This window comes from Bipolaris oryzae (genome assembly GCF_000523455.1).
Source record: "Bipolaris oryzae ATCC 44560 unplaced genomic scaffold scaffold_31, whole genome shotgun sequence".
Lineage (NCBI taxonomy): Eukaryota > Fungi > Ascomycota > Dothideomycetes > Pleosporales > Pleosporaceae > Bipolaris > Bipolaris oryzae.
In genome coordinates, this window is record NW_006911307.1 from 122,298 (window position 1) to 142,592 (window position 20,295).

General features: G+C 52.4%; 7 protein-coding genes across 7 annotated transcripts; 4 read left to right on the forward strand and 3 right to left on the reverse strand.

The window, feature by feature from the left end:
- Positions 1-409: 409 nt before the first annotated feature.
- COCMIDRAFT_89442 (uncharacterized protein) lies at positions 410-1,555 on the forward strand (the record flags this gene model as incomplete). Its single annotated transcript, XM_007687596.1, has 1 exon — positions 410-1,555. The coding sequence occupies one exon, from the start codon at positions 410-412 to the stop codon at positions 1,553-1,555; it is 1,146 nt and encodes a 381-aa protein (XP_007685786.1).
- A 142-nt stretch (positions 1,556-1,697) lies between these two features.
- On the reverse strand, positions 1,698-3,531 carry COCMIDRAFT_3346 (uncharacterized protein; the record flags this gene model as incomplete). The annotated part of the gene is made up of 6 exons (XM_007687541.1): positions 1,698-2,170; positions 2,220-2,416; positions 2,464-2,805; positions 2,861-2,907; positions 2,978-3,420; positions 3,471-3,531. 6 exons carry the CDS (start codon positions 3,529-3,531, stop codon positions 1,698-1,700), a joined length of 1,563 nt encoding a protein of 520 aa, XP_007685731.1.
- A 2,118-nt stretch (positions 3,532-5,649) lies between these two features.
- On the forward strand, positions 5,650-6,879 carry COCMIDRAFT_3347 (uncharacterized protein; the record flags this gene model as incomplete). Its single annotated transcript, XM_007687542.1, has 1 exon — positions 5,650-6,879. One exon carries the CDS (start codon positions 5,650-5,652, stop codon positions 6,877-6,879), a length of 1,230 nt encoding a protein of 409 aa, XP_007685732.1.
- Positions 6,880-10,694: 3,815 nt separating this feature from the next.
- Positions 10,695-13,195, forward strand: COCMIDRAFT_34789 (carbohydrate-binding module family 18; the record flags this gene model as incomplete). The annotated part of the gene is made up of 2 exons (XM_007687566.1): positions 10,695-10,840; positions 10,900-13,195. 2 exons carry the CDS (start codon positions 10,695-10,697, stop codon positions 13,193-13,195), a joined length of 2,442 nt encoding a protein of 813 aa, XP_007685756.1.
- Positions 13,196-13,948: 753 nt separating this feature from the next.
- Positions 13,949-15,708, reverse strand: COCMIDRAFT_34790 (uncharacterized protein; the record flags this gene model as incomplete). The annotated part of the gene is made up of 3 exons (XM_007687567.1): positions 13,949-14,746; positions 14,800-15,645; positions 15,694-15,708. The coding sequence occupies 3 exons, from the start codon at positions 15,706-15,708 to the stop codon at positions 13,949-13,951; spliced, it is 1,659 nt and encodes a 552-aa protein (XP_007685757.1).
- Positions 15,709-16,223: 515 nt separating this feature from the next.
- Positions 16,224-17,566, forward strand: COCMIDRAFT_3350 (uncharacterized protein; the record flags this gene model as incomplete). Its single annotated transcript, XM_007687543.1, has 3 exons — positions 16,224-16,290; positions 16,368-16,594; positions 16,652-17,566. The coding sequence occupies 3 exons, from the start codon at positions 16,224-16,226 to the stop codon at positions 17,564-17,566; spliced, it is 1,209 nt and encodes a 402-aa protein (XP_007685733.1).
- Positions 17,567-17,692: 126 nt separating this feature from the next.
- Positions 17,693-19,893, reverse strand: COCMIDRAFT_89478 (uncharacterized protein; the record flags this gene model as incomplete). The annotated part of the gene is made up of 3 exons (XM_007687597.1): positions 17,693-19,502; positions 19,578-19,710; positions 19,803-19,893. The coding sequence occupies 3 exons, from the start codon at positions 19,891-19,893 to the stop codon at positions 17,693-17,695; spliced, it is 2,034 nt and encodes a 677-aa protein (XP_007685787.1).
- Between the last annotated feature and the right edge of the window lie 402 nt (positions 19,894-20,295).

The following is a 20,295-nucleotide window of genomic DNA, read 5'->3' on the forward strand; positions in this document are numbered from 1 at the left end:
CCGGTACCCGGCCGAACGCAACAAGAACATAGCCACCAACAATAGAAAGGTCAGGCTTTACAAGATACTAATGAAAACACACATTTGAAAGCCCTTTGGTATTCGAGTTTGGATCATAGCTATGTCTCTCATAGCGACTGCACTGTTTTCATTCCAATCACCCATATGAAGCGTGTGATAAATCACCGCTAGTAGTCACTACCCTAAACATCGCATGTAAAGCGTGTCCAGGTCAGCGCGAAACAGACGTTCGACTCGATTGAACTGTCAAGTGGAATTGAAGAGATGCTTCAATTGTAGTGACGGAAGGTAGTACGCCTGACTCAGCATGCCCCTCCGGCCTCGAAAGCTACCCCGCCACTGATTGTATCAGCACACCTGAAGGACAACAACAGCTTCATCTGCCATCATGACCGATCTAAACGCACAGCAGGCTGAGAATCACTACTTTGATAACGAGCCCCCGCCAAAGGACCTCAAGGCGAACATAACCCTTGCGAGAGAATTCATCACACGCCATAACGATGACCACCGCCGCGTGGTGCTGGTCACTTCCGGCGGCACCACGGTGCCATTAGAACAACAGACTGTGCGCTACATCGACAACTTTTCTGCTGGTACACGCGGAGCTACCAGTGCCGAGTATTTCCTCCAAAATGGTTATGCTGTCATCTTCTTGCACAGGCAGTTCTCGCTCTTGCCCTACTCAAGACACTATTCACATAACACACGCTCTTTTCTGGACTACATGAAGGAAGAAAACGGCCAGGTCGTGGTGGACGAACAACACCAGGACCAAATGCTACGCGTCTTGCGCCAGTATACCGAGGTCAAGCGTGGAAACAAATTGTTGATCCTGTCCTACGTAACAATCACCGAGTACCTGTGGAATTTGCGCGAGGTTGCACAACTCATGCGTCCACTCGGTCCAAAAGCCATGTTCTACCTGGCTGCTGCTGTGTCCGACTTCTTTGTACCCCAGGACCGCATGGTCGAGCACAAGATACAATCGAATGAAGAGTTCCATCAAGGCGCAGTCGGCGTAACCGAAAGCCATGCAAAACCTCCAGCGGCGCGCACTCAAGGCAAAAGTCTCATCATTGATCTCGAGCCGGTTCCCAAGTTTCTAAAACAGCTTGTGGACGGTTGGGCACCGGAAGCAATGATTGTAAGCTTCAAGCTTGAGACTGATCCTTCGCTACTCGTCACGAAGGCCAAGTATGCGTTGAATAAATACTCACACCACCTCGTCATTGGAAATTTACTGCTCACTCGCAAATGGGAAGTCGTGTTTGTATCAGTTTTTGAAGGCGAGAAATGGATAAGAGTACCCACAAGCCGTAGGACAAAAAGTTTGTCAGGCAGACCGTCACTTGTGGGATCTGCTGATCAGCTGGCAAAGAAGGACGACGATGCGGGTGGGTCAATTGCCACCGAACGGGGTATCCCGCAGGGCGAGCCCTCTGTGGAGATCGAGTCTTTGATTATTCCCGAAATCGAGTCCATGCATAGCAAGCTCATAGAACGAGCTCAAAAGGGAGCTGCAGCTTCTTAGCAATGACACACCCCACATCCAGTAAGCATCTCATCTCACCATCTATAACGTTGGTATGGATACCATCTAGAAAAAACTGCATCTCTATATACTTGTTCGTTATGCATCTCATGTACACATTACAATTTCAGAACCGCTCCCTTCACTCTAGGATGACCTTCCATTGTGCCACCGCATGCCGTGCACCTGCTCCATACTGGATGAGCAGTAGTGCTCCTATGGTCACAATTCCAGCGAATACACCGGCCATTGTGCCGAAGGCATTGACATAGCCAACGTCAACGACCCAAGGCACTACGCCGTACAAGAAACCAAAAGCCACGATATTCTTCAACCCATTGATGAGCAACATGACATCCGAGTTGACTGGCAGTGCACAATCACTAGCATATGCCAAAGTAATTGTAGGAATGGCAGTCAGCGAGACCGAGATCATTCCATAGCCGAAAAAGAGCGATACCCACGACAGCGCATTCTGCACACCATAACCAAACAGAACACTACCCGCAGTAGTAAGCACGAGCGGAATGACTATCAGATAAAGTCTGCTTTCGGGCTCATAAATGCCAAGGTGCTTCCTGGTCCGCCATTTGCACCAAATGTCTACGAGGTCACCTAGATGCGATTAGGATATCCTGCAGTGGTTCAATTTAGGTTCCCTTACCTCCAGCCCATGATCCAAACACATTGCCTAGGATGCCAGGAATGTTGATAAGGCCATTAATCTGTACGTTCCAGTTGTACGGCGGTGCCTGCAGAACAAAGGGATTGAGGATGTTGACTGCGACTGTAAGGACTAAGGAGATTGAGTAACAAAGAAATGCATAGATGGCTGCTGGATATATGATCATTGGAAACGGTCTTCTAGACGTCAGCTGAATGCACAGCCCTTCTCGACTACAACTTACCGCACAAACATCTTGGCCAGATTGGTTTCAGAAACCCCAGACCATAAGCCGAGATCCTGTTTCCATGTCTTTTTCGGCAACTGCTCCAGTGGTGTTCCGGGGGATGGCGCCTGGGGCAACTTCTCATCAGCCATGACGACTTTTTCGTTTGAAGGCAAGAGGACCGTGTTGACTTGGCCAACTTCGCGCATGTATCTGGTTTCTGGCACGAAGAAAAGGATCGTTAAGAAATTTAATCCTGTAAAGATTGCAGATATCCATTTCTGCCATCGCCAGGACAAATTGGAAACAATGAAGCCACAAATCAGGGGACCAAAGGTATTTCCGCCTGCTATAGCGTTCCTGGTGCATGTCAGACCTTTTTGAGACCATCCAAGGACAGGAAGAACGTGCTTACATGTATATTCCCATCTTGCTACCCCGCTCATGCAAAAAGTATAGATCCTAGACGGCATATGGGTTAGAGGCAAAACAAGAGCATGCATCGGTGCGTAAGACAAGACGAGAAACCCACATTCACTGTAGCCGCACCCAACGCCTCGGTTGAAGACCCGGCAAATGCTGCGATGATGTTGCTGCATAGCACGCTTTCGAATGAGGTTGCAACAGCACCCCACACATAACAGAGACAAAGCAAGCCACTTGCTAGAACAAAGACTGGTCGTTTACCAAAGTAATTGGCCATTGGCACCCAGAAGAAATTAAAAGCGCCAAGGACCAAGATTGGGTAGGTAAGCAAGTGCGAGGTTTCGTCCATTGTCTTGTTGAACTCAATGGACATGATGTAAAACGCTGGCGCTATGCCACCGATACCGAAATTGGTCAGAAATGTAAATGCGCACACTGATGCGAATGCAACATGTTTCTTCGACAGCGGCCAACGCAGAGGATCATTTGGGTCTGTTGGAGAGGGCTGTGGGTACAAGAGTATGTTTGATGAAGGCACTTCGCTAGTGGCTACGATAATTGTCAATCCCCACGTCGAAGTTGTTGGGACATCAACCTACTCTGCTGTAACAACACCGTACCGTCCGTCTGATCCAGGTCCCTCAGCCGCGTGAAGCGCATGTTTGTGAAGCGTTTGCTACCACGCTTTCCGAATTAGTTCGGATAAGAAGAAGATACCCGAGACCGAAAGGAGTAATTTGAGTAAATTTAGCTCTCTGTCCTCTCTGCTATTAGTGACATGGAAAACGATCTTGGAGTACGCAAGCATGGTGAGCTATGGCCAGACGCAGGACTATATAATGTTTTGGCCTTATCAACTCAGCGCCCCGTGGTTCGCAAGACGCATCTCACTTTCTCCAAGACTCTAGCAAGTTGCGTGTCGATATGCTTAGTGTTTTTGTTTCGGTTCGTGTGGTTGGCTGGATAATGGCGTACAGCTTGCAGCATGCGTGAGTGTCGGGGGGTGCGGGGCCGGTTGCCAATCCCGTACTTGTTGTCGATCGACGGCTAGTCTAGGATGATGGGTGCCAGTGCAGAGTACATTCCACGGTTGTTCGTCAAAAGCAACTCTGGATGCAATTCCAAACACAAAAGGGGTAGGAAGAGGGTCATGGGAAATGTAGCCTCGAAACCTGGTCGCCAGCTATTGTGTACGGATGCATAGGCCTCACAACGTCCTGGGAGCGATGCCATCACTGTCAACAGTCGAAGTCGCGCAAGCCCGTCCGTGGCATGTTTGACTGATTTTCACCATCAGACCATCTGTGCTCTGCTTGTGGCGTCCAGAGGCGCAGTTCATCGCTGTATGAGATTGGAAACTTGCTCTGTCAAAGACAACGAGGAGACGAGTCTTTATCGTTATGGTGAAAGCGCCAGCACGACGCAGTCATGCTCAGTCATGCTCAGTACCTGTAAACAGGCGATATGCGACAAGTCACCTGCATATCCCAGCCGCCAGAGTTATTACTGCATGGTTGCGTGCCATCCCGTCCCAGTTCGGTAAGTTGCTGGGCTCACTAGCGTCAATGCCGCGGAACTTCTACGTTCCAACACTGACCCTTCATCTCTTTCCCCCGACTAGCTCATTAACTGCCAGAACTGCAGCCCAGAAGACCGATCAAACATCTACGTTACTATCATTCAACAACCGCCAGTTGAGGTGGCGTTCGTACTGCGGCCGGTGCTGAGACGATCTGAAATCTCTCCACGGATAACACCATGTGCAACGTCGGGCGCAGTCCTGAACATTGCGTCTGTTGCACAAGGTGTCGGGTCGGCGACCGGACTTCCTAATGTTCACAGTAGCCGGCCCTGCTGTGGAGATGCTGGCGTTTGTATCTGTCGCAATCCCTGCTTTTTCGTCACTTCCAAAGCTCACTGTCAATCTGCAGTATACGGGCTTTGTTCCTGACGACTAGAGAACTTCCTCGACAGCCAAGAATAACGAATAGTCACACCTTTATAATGTTGTGGCACAACTACCAGACCCATTCCGATGCTCCAGGTGTACAGCCGTAGCAGTACAAAGGGGTTTGAACAACAATGACCCTCGCCGGTAGTCGAATTGAGCAAATCTTATGCCGCCCTTCTGGTTTCCCAGGACATCCAACAGGGCGGCCACCGCGGCGGCTAACGTGCGCTGCAAATCATGCTGCACAGCGGACATGTAGTCAGATCCTAATAGTGTTTCTCGACATATGTCATGGTGCAAGAGGCATGTTGACAAGACAGTGCGCCTTAGTTGTGCTTTTTTCTTGCCCCGAATCCTGCTACATTGGGCCACAAATGACGCCTTGGGTTCCTTTACGGGGCGCAAACTGGACATGGCACATCGCATCTTGCCCTGAGTGACCAAAGACACCTCGATACATCACGGGCGCTACGTATTCATCGAGGGAACATCAATAGAGCACAGCACTAACCGAGTTGTGGGGGCGGTACAGGGTAACACCTTCTACGATTTGTCCCTAGACTATTCTCGAGGCTCCCAATTTCCGGGATTGGCTGGTATTGTGGCTTGTTTTGGTGGGACCATTCTACTTGATAAACAAGGTGTCTCACCTCTTGGCTCCAGCATATTGAACATGTGCAACCATTTCTTGTGCGCAGAACCGAGTCTCTTGTTAAGGATCTTCTGCACTGATAGGTTCCCGCCTATCCCTCTCGCCCTACTGCCTACCATCATCTTACCTCTCTCTTTTGTGTCTGATTATATCACAAGAAATGGACGCCTCAACAATGCCAAAGGATGCGCCACAGCAGTCCCAGCCTACACCAGGAGCAGCGTCGCCTCCGAAGAGCCCTCGGTCATCCTGTTCACCATCCAAGACAGCCGAGTTATGGGACGGCTATGAAAGACTCGCTGTTGAAAAGGCAAAAGAAAGAGACGAGCTGATGCATGAAACGCATGAACGGAACGACTGCTCAACTTCACGAACAAGTTTTGATTTTAGGTTTAAGCGGGCGCAAACTACGATTCCATCTACTACAACGCCTGGTTGCAAATCTTGCGGGCGTCCCATCATATACGCCTCTGGTATGTGCGAAGGTTGCTTCAAACGCACTGTGGTTTCACCTGGTAATGAAGAGATTGTAACAACTCTCGGTGTTGCTGGACACAACATGGCCGTTTCAGGCCTTTGCCAGATTCCTTCAAGAGAGGAAATCATCACACCAACATACGCCTCACCCAAGCGCGCATCGTTCTGTCCACTACCAGGACACCTGACCGACGCCTCGACACGCACCTCGTCCACACAGGCAGGATCTGTGGGCCGTAGAAAGAAATCGCCCAGCGAACCTACGCAGCCAAGTCTCCAACTACAAATCACACCATCAACGTATACCTCGCGCTCGCAGGCCAACTCACCTCCGATGACACCAACATCACCACCAAGCACCGCGCACTCGGTGAGCTCGATGCGGCGGTCAAGTCTAGCCAACGTGACTATGCTGCCCAAGCTTCGCTATCCGCATTCACGCAACGATAGCGGCACCCCGTCTGAGTTCAGCACGCTCTACCAAACCGTGTCGACGACGACGACGCCACCAGCCAGTCTGCACCGGTTCGGGTACCCGCTGCAAAACACGACGAGCGCATGGGACGACTGGGACAGCGACGAGGGAGAAGAACAAGGCGAAGAAGAAGAGCGCCCAGGCCTATCGTCGTGGATGGGACGCCGCAAGATACGGAGCCGCAATGGTGGCGGAGCCGGTGGTGTCGGTGGTGGTGGCGGCGGCGCAAAAACCAGTATGGATCAGTGCGACAGCGCTGGCGAGGAGGCCCGGGAGAGGATGACGATGGCGCGCAAGAGTAGAGATGAGCGCGTGGAGCAGACAAGGGTTGAGTCTGTGGGAGGGACGAGTGTGCGTGTTGAGCGGCTTGTTGAACCGAGTCGAGATGGCAAGGTGAAGAAGCCGAGTGGGTTTGTGAGGGCGTTGAGTTGCGGATGTGGTACTGTTGAGTGAGGAGCTCTCTCTTTTTTTTCTTATCTTTCTCTCTCTCTCTCTCTTTCTCTCTTTCCTTCTTTTATCTTCTTCTTCTCCTTTTCTTTTGTTACACACGATTACTTTTACCGTTCTTCGGGCTTTTTTTTTCTTCCCTTTGTCTTGGGTAGGGGGTGGAGGGGTGGAGGCTACTTCTTTTTATTTTCCTATGTCATCGGCGTTCGGAGGATACAAGGTATGGGAGGAACAACTCTTCTTGGATATATACCCTCATTGTGTAGTGGTGTGTGTGTGTGTTGGAAGGAGTACACGTAGAGTGGTGTTTTTCTTTCTTTCTCTTAACCCCAGGCTTGGGGAAGTGTGGGTCATTTTGTATTACTATTATTACCTTTATTATTGTCGATGTTATTACCTATACATACTTCTATTATTACGCTAGGAGGGCTTGTATACCCCGGGGGGAGGGAGGGGGGTTCAGTTTACTTGGTAGAAATATCATGTGATTAAAATGCCTAAACAAGGTAAACCCCAGGTGTTCATTCAGCAGGACGAAGGGCTGAAGGGAAGGGGGGGGGGGAGGGGACGCGTGGATTATCATTTGCCTTTGGCGGCGATGGACAAAAAAGCACGGATGTCCAATAGGTAAGTAAGTAATATGCACCCCTGAACTTTACTTGTGTATGCAACCGTTCCCCCCTCAGTCTCAAGCGTCTTTAGAGTTTACCGCCTCGCCGAACTATGCACACACACACACACACACGCACTCACAGATACTCACGTGTGAATGGGTTTTACCTGCCCCCTTTCTTTTTTTTCCCTTTCGTATATCACCAACACGAGTCGTCGGGTCGGGGGCTTGGTTTATTCACCCTTTTTCCCTTTTGCTACTATGCATGTATGTGTGTGTGTGCATATCACATATCGGGAGAAAAAAAAAGAATACGATCTGCGATTGTCGTGACCAATAGGTTACAGCGGGTATGCAAGCATCCACCCATCCACCGGCAATCGATGTGGGTAGTTTGTACACCAAGAAGAGGGGGGGGGGGGAAATCAAACTCTCTTTTCCTCCTCCTCCTCATCATCATTAGTATTATTCTTATAATTATTATTATTGTTATTATCATCACGAGATCAATATTTACCAAGGAACGCCGCAGAAAAAAAGGGGATCTACACTGCGGCTGAGCGAGCGACAAGAATAAAATAAAAAAGAGTTGCCGCGCAGTGCCGAAAGTAGTACCAAGTAGGGGAGGACGAGCCAGCGAACATGTGTGGAAAGCGAGGGCGGAAGAGAGGAAGAGAGAGAGAGAGAGGTGGCTCCACCAGAGAGTGGGAATAATAATTTAGCTTCTCGTATTTGCCGAATGTGTTACTAAGTAGGAGGCAGAATCGGGGAATGGGGAGGGAACAAGTGTTCGTGGCCTTTTTTTATTATTCACAGAATCATTTTTTTGTTGATTTTTCTTCGAGTTTTGGGTTTGATTTGATTGTTTGGTGGCGCAGCTCAGCTAACGCGAACAAGCTTTTTTTCGCGGGGGAGGGGAGGGGGAGGCGCAATCGGCTGTTGTTGTTGTTGGATTGTGGTGGCTGGACGCAGATGGGGGATAGTGAGAGGCGGGTCGGGCGTGGCTTGAAGGAAGAAGTGCTTATACAGGGGACGCGCGGGCGGGGGTGTCAAACGCCTAAAATGCCTTGAGGTGTTTAAAAAAAGGGCTGGTGTAAGCGGGATTTCTTGGTGGACGGGTGGTCGGCGGCGGGCCGATGGCAGGGTGAGTGGCTGGTAGAGTTTGGTAAGGTGAGGAAGAGGGCACGGGGCAGGTGTGCGTAGTTTTGTACTAAGTACATGTGTAAGTAGCGCAGGACAGGACAGGACAGGAGAGGCAGAGAGAGAGAGAGAGAGAGAGAGAGAAAGAGGAGCAAGAGTATTTTGTCAGGCGGGCATCAGGCGACTAGTACCTAGACAGGAAGTGGGTGAAAGCACGAAGCCAAGGAAAGAAGGACGGGGAGAGGGCCTGCAGGGCGCGATGGAAGCGTCACAGAAGCATCTCGTCGGGCTTTCTGGGGGCATCGGCCAAATTTCCATGTGTTGTTGCGGGTATGCGGCCTGGATGGAAATAACCAAAGGGCTGGACAGATCAAACAGCTGTGGGGCTGGACAGGCAGCCAGACTTGGCAAGGCGTGTATTGTTTGCATGTTGGAATTTGCGGCCCCAAGGCCAATTTCCCAGGTACGAAGTTTCACCTGATGCAACTTGTGAGGCTGCCAGGCTTTGCATCATAGTGCTGACACGATCGACCGACGGGCGAAGGTGGTGCATGTCACTAGGCTTATAGCAACCAACTAAGTATATGCGGGAGGAGACTATTGTATTTTGTTGCGCTCAGGCCACTAGTCGGAAAGCATCGTCGTGGTTCATGCTGGAATCCGGCAATTGGCGGAGCTGAAGTGTAGGGACAGCGCAGCAGGACAGCCAGCACACGACAGGACAGCGCATGGCCAGATTGCAAGTGCTACTACTACCACTACTACTCACTTGGCTTGCTCCCGGGCAGTGGCAGTGGATGTCGGCGCCGAAGCAAAGGGAATTGTTGTTACGTGAGTGACAATGCGAAGAGGAGAGGCAGAAAGTCTTGGAGGCTTGGAGTTGGTCGCAGGTGTCTGGTCAGGGGCAGGATGTCGGCGCTAGTCCCAAAGGAGAAGGGGCAGTGGCAAGGCGGGCCATGTGATTGGCCCGGGGCGCAATCTCTGCAGTTGCATTTTGCATGCGGGAGAAGCTTAGCTAGGAAGCGAAAGGCTTGAGTGCAGCCGACCGGCTTGGTGACAGCGCACCGCCGTTGCAGCCGAACAGACAGCCTCGCCCGCTCAAAGGAGGATTGCGGTTGTTGCGGTTGTTGTTGTTTTTATTGTTGCTATTGTTGTACACACAACCCAGTCGCGTACAATGTCCATGTCACCTCTCGTACGACGGAAAAGGACAAGCTGCTTACCCTTCCCCCACACGAGGGTCGTCTGCCCGGCCCAGCAGCTGCCGCTTTCCGTCGCTGTGGGCGTCGTCAGCCAATCCCTGCGCCCAGAAATAGAAAGCCCACACGCCCACCCCCGGCCATGATCCAACCACGACGCGGGCCCCTTAAGGCTGCACGGCAACCTGCCCTCGATACCGTCATTGGCCCGCGCCTCCAGATGGCCGGTCCTGTCTGTCCTTGCCCGACCGGCCTTCACTCGCCGCCCAGCCCATGACTAACCTAGCTCACCTGTCCTCGTATATCCCGTTTCCTCCACAGCTACTTGAGCCCTCGCCCGCCCGCCTACAATCCCCTCCACCTCGTCCTTCGTTTGTCAACCACACTCGTTCCCCCAGGACAGCTGTCACTCGTTTCCAGCGTCCACCCCCCCGACCGCATCCTACCAGTCCTGGTATCATTATCCCTCTTAACAATAATTACTAATTCTTCTGGACTGCTTCGATGTAAGTGCTTTCTTTTATGAGCACCCTCCTTCCCTCCCTCCCCCCGGTACACGAAACATGTTCGTTGCCTGCTCTCGCTGGATTCTGGGCACAGGAACATGTTTGGTATCATCGGGCATTTGTGTTTCATTCCAAACAAGTCATGTGTGTGTGTGTGTGTTGAAGATTGCATGTCTTCTGATCACACACCCACACACATGACCACTACCCTATCCATCTCGAACCACTACAGCACGGCCCCTCACGCAGTGCCTGCGACTCAATGGTTTTTTGCATTGGTCCTTTGTCACCACCGTCTCCATGGCCACCTGATTGCTTTATGTTGCATTGGCTAACGCGCGCTACTCTAGCCTAGTCACAACCATGAGGTCTTCGGTTTACGGCCTTGGCCTGCTCGTTGGTGCGGCCTCGGCCAACATCAACTTCTTCTGGGTCAACCCCACCTGCAACTACACTGACCCCACTGCTCACACCTGCTTGACTGGCCAGCACTGCATAGAGAACAACACGTGAGTCTATCCATCCCCTCCCCATCGACAACCCCCCCCCATCTAATAACGCCTTGCAGTTGTGTTCCAGATGATGCCAGCCCCTACTCCAAGGTTGTATCCCGCTCTACTTTGCTTTTCGCTCCTACCAAGAGGCAAAACAACAAGTACTCCCAGGATGGCAAGTGCGGTCCTCAAAACGGCAATTTGCTCTGCGACCCCAACAGCACAGTCTACACGGGCACTTGCTGCTCCGAGTACGGCTGGTGCGGCAACACCGCAGCCCACTGCTCAAAGGGCTGCCAGTCTGGTTGCGACAATGCCGCCAAACCCTCTACTGCCGCCACCCCTTCCAACTCTGCCGCCCGGGACGACGGCCGCTGTGGAAAGGACTTTGGCGGCGCTACCTGCGATGCCAAGGGCGCTTACGGTGGCTGCTGCTCTGAGTACGGATACTGCGGTAGCACTGACGGTCACTGCCTCAAGGCCAATGGCTGCCAGAATGGCTGCAAGGATGGCACTCCTCAAAACGATCCTAAGCCTACTACCGCCACCGTTACCCGCCCTCCCTCGACCACCACCTCTGGCGAGCCTGTACTAGGAAAGCCAACCACCCCCAGCAACCCCAATGGAATCCCCACTACTGATGGAAGCTGCGGTGCCAAGTTCGGCAACACTGTTTGCGGAAGCTGGGCCCAAGGCAGCTGCTGCAGCATGTACGGCTACTGTGGTAACACAACTGCTCACTGTGGTGAAGGTTGCCAGAGCGGTCCTTGCAACCAAGCTCCTACTGTCCCTGCCCCCGGTGCCAGCCCGGCGCCTGTTGCTGCTAAGCCCGGAAGCATTGCCCTCAAGGGCCGATCCGGTGTCCCTGCTATGCACGCTGGTCTCATGCCCAACGGTCGTGTTGTCTTCCTTGACAAGGTTGAGAACTACACTGAACTCAAGCTTCCCAACGGCCAGTACGCCTACTCCTCCGAGTGGGACCCCGTCACCGGCCAGTTGGTTCCCCTTGCCTACAAGACCAATGCCTTCTGCTCTGGTGGTATCTTCCTTGCTGACGGTCGCTTCGTCTCCCTCGGTGGAAATGCTCCTCTTGACTTCATTGACCCTACTGTTGGTGATGGTTTCAAGGGTATCCGTTACCTCGAGCGCTCCTCCACTGATGCTTCCAAGAACGGAAAGGCCTGGGTCGAGCCTGGTCAGCTTCTCGATACTCCCCGCTGGTACGCCTCCGTCCAGATCATGCCCGACGACTCCATCTTTGTCGCATCTGGCTCCAAGAACGGCCTCGACCCCAGCAAGCCCGAGAACAACAACCCCACCTACGAAATCCTGAACTCCGACGGTACTCCTCGTGGCAAGAGCTACAACATGGAGATTCTGAGCAAGAACCAGCCCTACTACATGTACCCCTTCATGCACTTGTTGAAGGATGGCAACGTTTTCGTCGCCGTCTCCAAGTCCGCTGAGATCTTCAAGGTCGAGACTGGCACCGTTGTCCGCATGATGCCCGACCTCCCCGGTACCTACCGCACTTACCCCAACACTGGTGGATCCGTCATGCTTCCTCTGTCCAGCGCCAACAACTGGAACGCTGATATCATCATCTGCGGTGGTGGTCCTTACCAAGACATTACTGCTCCTGGCGACGCTTCCTGCGGCCGCATCAGGCCTCTTGATGCCAACCCACAGTGGGAGATGGACTCTATGCCTGAGGGCCGTGGTATGGTTGAGGGTACTCTCCTTCCCGACGGTACCGTCGTCTGGGTCAACGGTGCTCAAGAGGGTGCCCAGGGTTTCGGTGTTGCTCGCGATCCTGCTCTTGAGGTCCTTCTCTATGACCCCAACCAGCCCAAGGGCAAGCGCTTCACCACCGGTCCCAAGTCCACCATTGCTCGTCTCTACCACAGTGTTGCCCTTCTCCTCCTTGACGGTACTCTGCTCATCTCCGGCTCCAACCCCGTTGAGCAGCCCATCCTCAAGCCTGACGCTAAGAACCCTTACGTCACCGAGTTCCGCAACGAGATCTACACTCCTCCTTACCTCCAGGGCAACCCTACCCGTCCTTCCAACGTCCAGATCTCCAGCAAGAACCTCAAGGTCAACACTACCTTCAACATCAAGTTCACTGCTCCCGCCAACGCCAAGGCAGTCAAGGTCACCCTCTACTACGGTGGATTCGTTACCCACTCTCTCCACATGGGTCACCGCATGGCCTTCCTCGACACCACCGGCTTCAAGGCCGGCGCCACTGCCCAGAGCATCACCGTCACCATGCCTCCCAACAAGGCCATTGCTCCTGCTGGTCCTTATGTCATCTACGTCCTTGTCGATGGCGTCCCTGCCATGGGCCAGTTCGTCCAGGTCTCATAAGTTGGTGATGACTGAACTAAGGGTGTGGTGTGTGTTTCTCTTTACTCCTTCTTGTAAATGTAGAGGAAAGGGGGTGGACAAGAAGAGATGGAAATCTATGAGCAAAATGTCGTATTGTACCAGGTCTTGGATGCTTTGAGGATTATCCCATATATATGCGCCCCTCGCCTCATTTTTTTTTAATTCTTCTCTCTTCTTTTGCACAGCCCAACAAGATGTCTTCTTTTGGGAGTGCGCAGATTAGAATTTCCATAGAGGCATGATTGTTCCGCTTTGCAAATAAGCATGACAATGACAATGATGTCGAAGATTGAAGAAACAAATGAAATTTGATAAAGTAACTTGACTTGTTGAAGTATGTGATTGATTTTTTGAAAGCTGTGTTTATGATTGAGAGTGGTGATTATGCAACATCTGTGTCCCATCTCTCCTCCTCCCCTTTTGCCATTCATCCATCCATCCCGTGCTACATTCTTCCTCTTCTCAACTACATCATCTCCAAACACGAATATCATTGTATAAACAAGACATTACGTTTCCCTAAAAAGAAAAGAGAAGAGAGAAGTAGAAGTAGAGAGAAAAAAAAGTCCCATTTTGAATCCATTTCTCGCAAATGCAAATCAAGCCATGTATCAACATGCCATCCCGTTCACGCCCAAACACCTCCATAGTAGCTGTCCCTTTTCTTCTCTCCCGAAAAAAAAGAGAAAAGAGAGGAACGATGACAACAAGGGCAATGAATATCCAGCTCACTCACTCTTGGTTCCCCACCTGAATCGGCATAACCCTCCCGGAATCCACAATAATCTGCGCATCCAGCTTCAAATCCAAATCCCCATACTCGAGCCTCTTCCATGTCACAATACGCGCTTGATTCGTATCAATCTCGAAAACGCGGAGCCGGCGATGGAAATGGTTGTAGCCGCCATAGCCCCCAAACCCGCTGCCACCGGCATAGCACATCCAGATTTGGGGTTCGCTAGTGCTGGGGTCCTTGGCGAGCGAGCAGTAGTCGTTTACGTGGTCGTGGCCGCACGAGACGGATTTGATGTTGAATTCGACGAGCGCGTCTTTGAAGTGCGTGTTGAAGGCGGGCGCGGTAATGGGTTCGGTCCAGTTGCCTACACGATCATTATCGCGGTCGCCGTATTCGGGGAGGGGGATGTGGATGAAGGCCATGTCGAGGTGCTTGTGCGTGTAGTGGCGGTGGGCTTCTTTGAGACTTTCGGCCGTGGTTTTGAACCATTCGATTTGGTTGGGCTTGATCCAGTCGTAGCCACGGTAGTGGGTTTCGTCGGGTGAGTACGAGTGTGTGTCGAGGAACCAGAGGGTTAGGGCTGAGTGCTTGCTGCTATGCGCTTGGATCTCAACAAAGTAGTTGCCGACGCCGTCAATCGTGTTGGTACCTGCTTCGCTGACGGAGTAGGGTAGAGATTCGTAGAGATCCATTTGTGCGTGGCGCGAGAGGGTGCCTTCATCGTCGTGGTTACCGAAGATGGCGGCGTAGGGTATCTTGCGCTCAGCAAGGGGATCCACAATCTTGAACATGGCCTGCAGCAGTGTCAGTATCACGCATGATGAGTATAGTAGGGAGCTTTTCTCACGCTTTGAACATCTGGAGCCGTGTCTCCGTTGATCTGGTCGCCGGACAAGACAACCATGTCAGGCTTCTCGTCGTCGAGCACTCTCTCGACAAACTCGATTGTTCTAGGATCAGCATCGCAGTGTCCGCCATTTGCGCCTTTGGGCTCTTCGTCCCTACACTTGCCGAGACCAGTGCTGAGATGCAAGTCGGATATCTGCATAATCTTGAATTTGCCATCCTTTCTAATCTTTGGTATCGGCTTCTCAAGCTTGACGGCTCGACCGCGCCGTATGGTGAGGCGCGGCTCTGCGCTATCCTTGCTGCTGTCCAAGTGCAGAGGACCATTCTTGACCAAGGCCCAGCCAGGCCGAGGCTCTACGGCATCGTCGCCAAACAGGATGTCGACGGCTGTTACGGCCTGTTTGGAGTCGCTGGCATGGCGCTTTAGCGATTTCTTGATCCAGACACCTGCCGGTCTCGACTCCCATTTTTCAGATGCTTGCGCCTTTTCGCCAATAGAAGGGTCGAGCTTGCCTGTGCGGACATCGATTATGACCTTGTCTTCGGCGCCTAGCTCCTCTTCCCTCTTCCGCTTAACGTGTACATATGCCCTGTTAACCCAACCCTTATTGAGGTAGAGATCCTTTTCTATGCGGTGCCATATCTTTTGGTCGAGCATACACTTGGACAGTGGGTTGATTGTCGAGCAGGTCTGCACGGTGATATCGGTGATGGCGAGGCCATCGTGGTGGAGGGGCAGGTGGCTGTGAACGGACTGGGGGAGGACTCGGTAGCGGTTGTCGAGGAAGAAGACGGTAAGGGAAAGGAGGATGGTGAGGGCAACGAGCTGGATGCCCGTGCGAACCTATGGTGGTGAGCAGGTAGCAAAGTGGCGCGGAGTTGGTGTACTTACTATTCGGCGCGTCATGGTGGAGGCCGTCGAGGGTGCGAGTGAAGGGTCATGAAGCCAGAGATGTGTCTAGGAGAGGGTTGCTTGGCAGCAGGTGGGACTCATGTCCATGGTACAGCGCCTTATTCGGATATTTCGAACCACAAATATAGGAGGAGGAGCGCATGCGCAGGCGAACAAGTTGGGTGAGGCGATGTGTTGGTGGGTGAGAGTGGGATGCGGGCAACAGTGCTTGGCTCTAGGCTGCTGGGATGCAGTCTCGGGATGGACAATGGCATGACAGGGGTGGGCAAGACTGGCGATACGTACACGAATAATTCTTGGTGGAATAACTCCAGCAAACAAATCATCTCAGACCAAAATACACATGTAATACATTTCTGTACGATGCACCAAAGCTAAGCAAGCATCTTCCTAGTCACATGTGCTGGGCGCCACTGAATTCATGTCTCGCTTGGTAGTAGTAAGTAGTGGTATTGCGGAGAAGACCTCACCTCCGCGCCGCATCTGCACCTTTCTTCTTTCACAAAGCCATGCGGCATTCCCCCCTCCACCTCCTGCAACGTCTTCCCTTGAAAACGCCTGCTCGCTACTTCACAAGTAGCTCTGGCTTGCGTCGCACGTTCAAAGGCAAGACCTCTGGCCACTTGGATCCGACGCCGCTCACAATTGCGCAGAAGGCGACCTGGTGCTTCTGCGCGAGAAAAAGGATACCCATGATGGCCGTCTTGTCAAGCTACAAGCCTCAAAATCTACGGGTACGCATTTGGGCGTCGTCCAGCATGCCGACATAATTGGCAGGCAGCCGCGCCAAATAGTCCAATCCAACAAAGGCGCCTCATACCGCATCCATGATCCTACCTTGGCCGAATATGTCAGGCTTACACCCCGTCTTGTCACTCCGGTGTGTGCCCCTCACTCTAAACATCCCGCCCTGTTTCTCCGATGCCAATGCGCCTAGATCTACCCCTCCGATGCCAATCTCATCATCTCGCTGTTCGACATCAACGTAGACAGGCCCTCTGCTGGCTTGAGCACAGATCCGCCACTTGAAATACTCGAAGCTGGTACTGGCCATGGGGCCTTGACCCTCCATCTTTCGCGAGCCATACATGCCGCAAATCCCCCAATTCCGAGAGCGCCCGCTCATAGTGGCAGCGAAGACGGCCCAGAAGACGCCGTCTATCTCGGCGAGTCTGTAAGCGATCTACAGCACTCGTACTTGGAGTCGTGGAAGCAAAGTCGGCGCGCCATTCTACATACGCTTGATATATCGCCCAAGTACTCTCAGCACGCAAAGAAGATTGTTGAAGGCTTCCGCCACGGCATGTATGCGGCAAACGTCGACTTTCACGTTGGAGACGTGTCCGACTGGATCTCCAAGCAGAGAAGGACGAGAAGAACTCAACAGCCCTTCCTGAGCCATGTCTTTCTTGACCTTCCTAATCCAACTCATCACCTCCCGAACGTAGCTCCTGTCCTGCACGTCAACGGTCTACTCGCCGTCTTCAATCCCAGCATAACCCAGGTTGCCGAGTGTGTCGAAGCAATCCGCGAGCAGAAGTTGCCATATTTGCTCGAACAAGTCGTCGAGCTTGGTGCAGGGACAATACGCGAATGGGATGTCCGCGCCGTCAAGCCAAGAGCAACTCTACAAAAGTCAAGCGCAGAGCAGACTTCAGCCCCATCAGGCAATAGAAGTCAAGACTCGGAAACTGAGCAAGCCTCCAGAGATGGCGAGCTCGAAGCAGCTTTGAATAAGCAGAAAGAAGAAGAAGAAGAAAAATGGGCCATGGTGTGTCGTCCCAAAGCCGGTCAGCAAGTCATCGGAGGTGGCTTCCTAGGCCTATGGCGCCGCATGGAACAGTCTACTTGAAACAACCGCATTACAGCCAAACTTTAGGCTATTGTATGCCATGAAACATTTAAACCTCTCAAAAAAATAATTACAAAAATCACTACATGTAAACAAATATCTCACTACTACCAAAAAAGGAATATTTCAAAAATGCTCCGTCTGCCAAAACCCCATATTGGTCGGCGCCCCTTGACCCAAAAACGTCTCATCAAACCCAAACCCATACGACCCAATCAAGTCATACATGTTGTACTCATTCACCGGATCAGCACTAACCTCGTGGCTCTGCGTAGCCGCCTTGACCGGATCGAAAATCTGCGACGTAGCCGGCGACGGCGCGGTAAAATTATGCGACGGATTCGCCGACGGCGTGCCTGCCGCTACATCGATCCTCTTCAGTAAATCATTGATACCCTGCACAATGTGCCGAGTAATATGTTTCTTATTCAGGGTATCCGCTACTTTCGCTAGAAAGGAGGCGGAGCGGCGGGACAGCGAGAGGACTTGATTGATGTTGAAATTCAAGCCGAGACCAAGGGGTTCGGTAGCCCATTCGGGCGACTGAGCTTGTGCGACGCCGCCCCAGGTTTTTGCGATTTTAAGTAAAAAGGTGGCGCTGAAGGCGAGCATGGTGTGGGTAAAGATGGGAACGGCGGTCATGGCGCGGCGGAGGTCGGGTTCTTCGAAGATGAGGGTTAGGGTGCTGGTTGCGGCAGTGATGGCGATATTGGCGGCTTCGCGACGGTCGTAGGAGAGGGACTCGGAGGTTGTGGCGTTGGGAGGGGGAAGGGCGCGGAGGGCGAGGGAGTTTAGTTGGAAGCGGGCGAAGTGGTAGTATAGGACTACGCCTTTTGAGGGGTATGAGCCTATGGCGGGGCTGTCTGCAGATTTTGCTTGCCATGCTAGGCGCCATTGTTCAATGGCGAAGTTGAAGAGGCGGAGTTGCTGGAAGTCGGGTTCTGTAAGGGGTTGCTCTGGGTCGCTGCCATAGACGACGTAGGCTTCGGTCAGGATCTTGAAGAGCGTGACTTGGGCTCCGAGTCGAATATCGCCAGGAGTGGTCTTGGGGCTGTCGAGGAACCGCTCAATATTTTTGACTGCGACATCGTCGTGCACCATTGACGGGCGTCCATACGCGATACTGAATTGGTGGTCGCACACGTACAGTGCAAGCCACAGCCTCACGTTATCCCGCTGATCCTCGTGGCCCCGCATAAGCTTCTGGTAAGTCAAATGCAGATTCATTTCTACCGCATTCCTAATTGCGAGTCCGGCGAGTTTCCAGCTTAGGTTTGGGACGTAGAAAGCCGCAAGCGCCAAGGCACGTATGTCATCGAGATTCTGGGGCCGCGCGAGGGTAGTACTGTAGACCAGCGATACAAAGATGCCGTAGCACTTTTGCAGCGCCTCGTCCTGGCCCGGCGTGTGTAGCGCCGATATCGTCAGGACAGCTGCTGTTAGCAGCGTTGAGTGGCGCCGCACTGCACTTAGTGAATCGTATGGAAACAGCACGCCAGCCCATAGATACAACCGCATGTCTTGCATGTATCGCTGGAACAGCTCTTCAGCTTCCCGCAGGGATACGACGCCTTGAGCTATAAAGTCCTCGTCCACAGAGTTGGAGTTGGGCTTCCACCGTGCGCTACTCCGAAGGTTCCGGATCCGCGTCAGGTCGTACAGACTTCTCATGGGCGCCGTCACTAAGCCAGATTCTTCGCCAGAGTCGCGTTCGACAGAGTTGTCACGCGTCATATCCATCAGAGGCGGAACCAACAGCGTAGTGTGGCCACTCTCTGATATGACATTAGTCGGCGTGACAGTCACATTCTGTCCCGATGGCGGCTGAGGCGATTCTGCTGGCGGGCTATCCAGGCCTGGGAGTTTATTGTGCGCGAGCAGACGTTGTACTGCTGCGCGCATGCGTGCCATTTCAGCAGACGCTTTTGCTTTCCAACTGCGAAACAACTGATTAGTTTTCCTGGTCTCTTCAAATGCACCTCATGTAGAGTTTCTTTCTGGGTGTATTTACGCAGCATCTTCGTCGAGAATGCGCTGGTTCATGTTGTACGGCACGCATTCTGTGCCGCTTCTCAGACACTTTGCGCATTTTGTCTCATTGTCCACTGGCTCGCATTTGATCTTGTGTCTCTTGCACTCTGCACCTGTTGTCCATTGTAAGTAAATAATAGAGCTAGGGGCAGCCGACTTGATGTGTGTGTATGCGTGAGTCGTCGGGGGACTCCTTTCTACTCACAAGCTCTAATCCTCGGAGTGCGTGGAGCAGGCCGACGCCCATCTTCATGGTCCGCATCGTCGCTTGGACGCTTCAGTGGAGACATTTCCATGCCATCGGGTCCCCTCGCTCGTGAAATAGTTTCGGAAACCGTTGGCGGACTTATGTCTCGATGCGGCATGCAAATCACACAAAAAAAGGTGCTTTAAGGCGTCATGTTTCCGTCTCGTGACTTTGCTGGAATTTGGTAGCGGGAGGTGTGGATGTCACCGGGGCGGAAGCTAGCCCCACACTACCAACCATCGTCACGCTTTGCCTGTCTGGGCAAATTGGGGGGGTTGCCGTAACAAAAGTCAGCAACAATCTGGGGAGGCTGATATCTGTTTGTTTTTTTGCGTTAGGAAAATTCGCTGTCCCATTATCACTCCCAGTAGTCATTGTCGATACTTGTGGGAGGGGCGACTAGAATGCTGCAGATATACGAGATCTTGCTGTAGATATACGTACCACTCGT